Source organism: Lupinus angustifolius, chromosome LG17 (genome assembly GCF_001865875.1).
Source record: "Lupinus angustifolius cultivar Tanjil chromosome LG17, LupAngTanjil_v1.0, whole genome shotgun sequence".
Lineage (NCBI taxonomy): Eukaryota > Viridiplantae > Streptophyta > Magnoliopsida > Fabales > Fabaceae > Lupinus > Lupinus angustifolius.
Window position 1 is genome coordinate 17,416,635 of NC_032025.1, and position 1,382 is coordinate 17,418,016.

General features: G+C 35.0%; 1 protein-coding gene across 1 annotated transcript; it reads right to left on the reverse strand.

The window, feature by feature from the left end:
• LOC109330926 (uncharacterized mitochondrial protein AtMg00820-like) lies at positions 822-1,169 on the reverse strand. The gene has a single exon (XM_019565193.1). The coding sequence runs from the start codon at positions 1,167-1,169 to the stop codon at positions 822-824; it is 348 nt and encodes a 115-aa protein (XP_019420738.1).

Below are 1,382 nucleotides of genomic sequence, written 5' to 3' on the forward strand. Positions count from 1 at the left end.
AGTATGATTCAAAGTTATATTGAGTTATATTTTTATTACCCTTAGGTATTTGTGATTTTGATTTTCTGCATTATATGTTTCTTAAAGTAATATTCCGAAAATGAAACGAATATAAGGAAATAAATTTTATATGGCATCATTATTAAAAAAAATACCCATTTTTGGGCTAGATTTTTTTGGAGCAATTATCAAGGTGTTACAGTTTTTGTTTGTATTAGCCTTGAATATATAAAAAAATCAGAGAAGCATAGACTAATTCAATGTCATGCCTTGAATATCCATGAGTTGTTATGTACATTTTCTTGAATATGAAAACAAATTAGGCATTGTTGTGTGTATGTTGTTAAGTGTGAATGCTAGCGTAGATGGATGCATATGCCTTTGGAGATCCATCGTCCTATTGTAGCTTCCCATTAGCCACGAGCGGAGTAGCAACTGGTTTGCATACACACATAAAAAACTTCTTTAGTAGTTCTTATGTGAAATGAATATGCCTTCAATTCTTTGATTTACCTCAATTTCGAGAAAGTAATGCATTAAGCATGGGTCTGTCATCTTGAATGTCTTCATCATGTCTTCTTTGAACTTTATTACCATCTTTATATTGTTTCCAGTGTAAATAAGATCATCTACATGCAAGGAAGCTATTAGAGTATCATACTGACCTTGGGCCTTAATGTATAATGTAGGCTCGCTCTTACTCCTCCTGAAACCTTTATCGTTGAAGTACTAATCAATTCTGTTGTACTATGCTCGAGGACCTTGCTTCAACCTATATAGACCCTTTTTCAACTGTAGCACTTTGCTTTCATTGCCCTTGCTCATGAACCCTTGTGGTTGCTCCACATAGATCTCTTCTTGAAGTACTCCATTGAGGAATTAGACTTGACATCTAGTTGGTAAGTGATCCATCCTCTTTCTGCTCCAAGAGCTATTAAAACTCTTATAGTATCTAGATGAGAAACTGGTGCAAATGTCTCATTATAGTCGATTCCTGGTTGTTGAGAGTATCCCTTAGCTACTAGTCTTGTCTTGTGCTTTTGTATAGTGCCATCGGGATTGAGCTTTATCTTATAGAACCATTTTATTCCTATAATATCCTTATCCGTTGGACAATCTAATAGCTCCCACATATTGTTTTTCTCGATCATCTTTATCTCTTCTTCCATTGCCTTAACCCACACTTCTTGCTTTGATACTTTTTCAAAGCTTCCAAGTTAAACTATGCCCAAGTTGCATGTCTCATATATATCTACCAAAGATCTTACTCGTCTCAGAGAAGATTCTTGTGAAGATTGTTCCTGTGGAAGTGTAGTTAGCGTACCTGGATCTTTTGTTATTTCTTCAACTTCTCCTAGTACTTGTGGTTGTTGCGTTAGTAT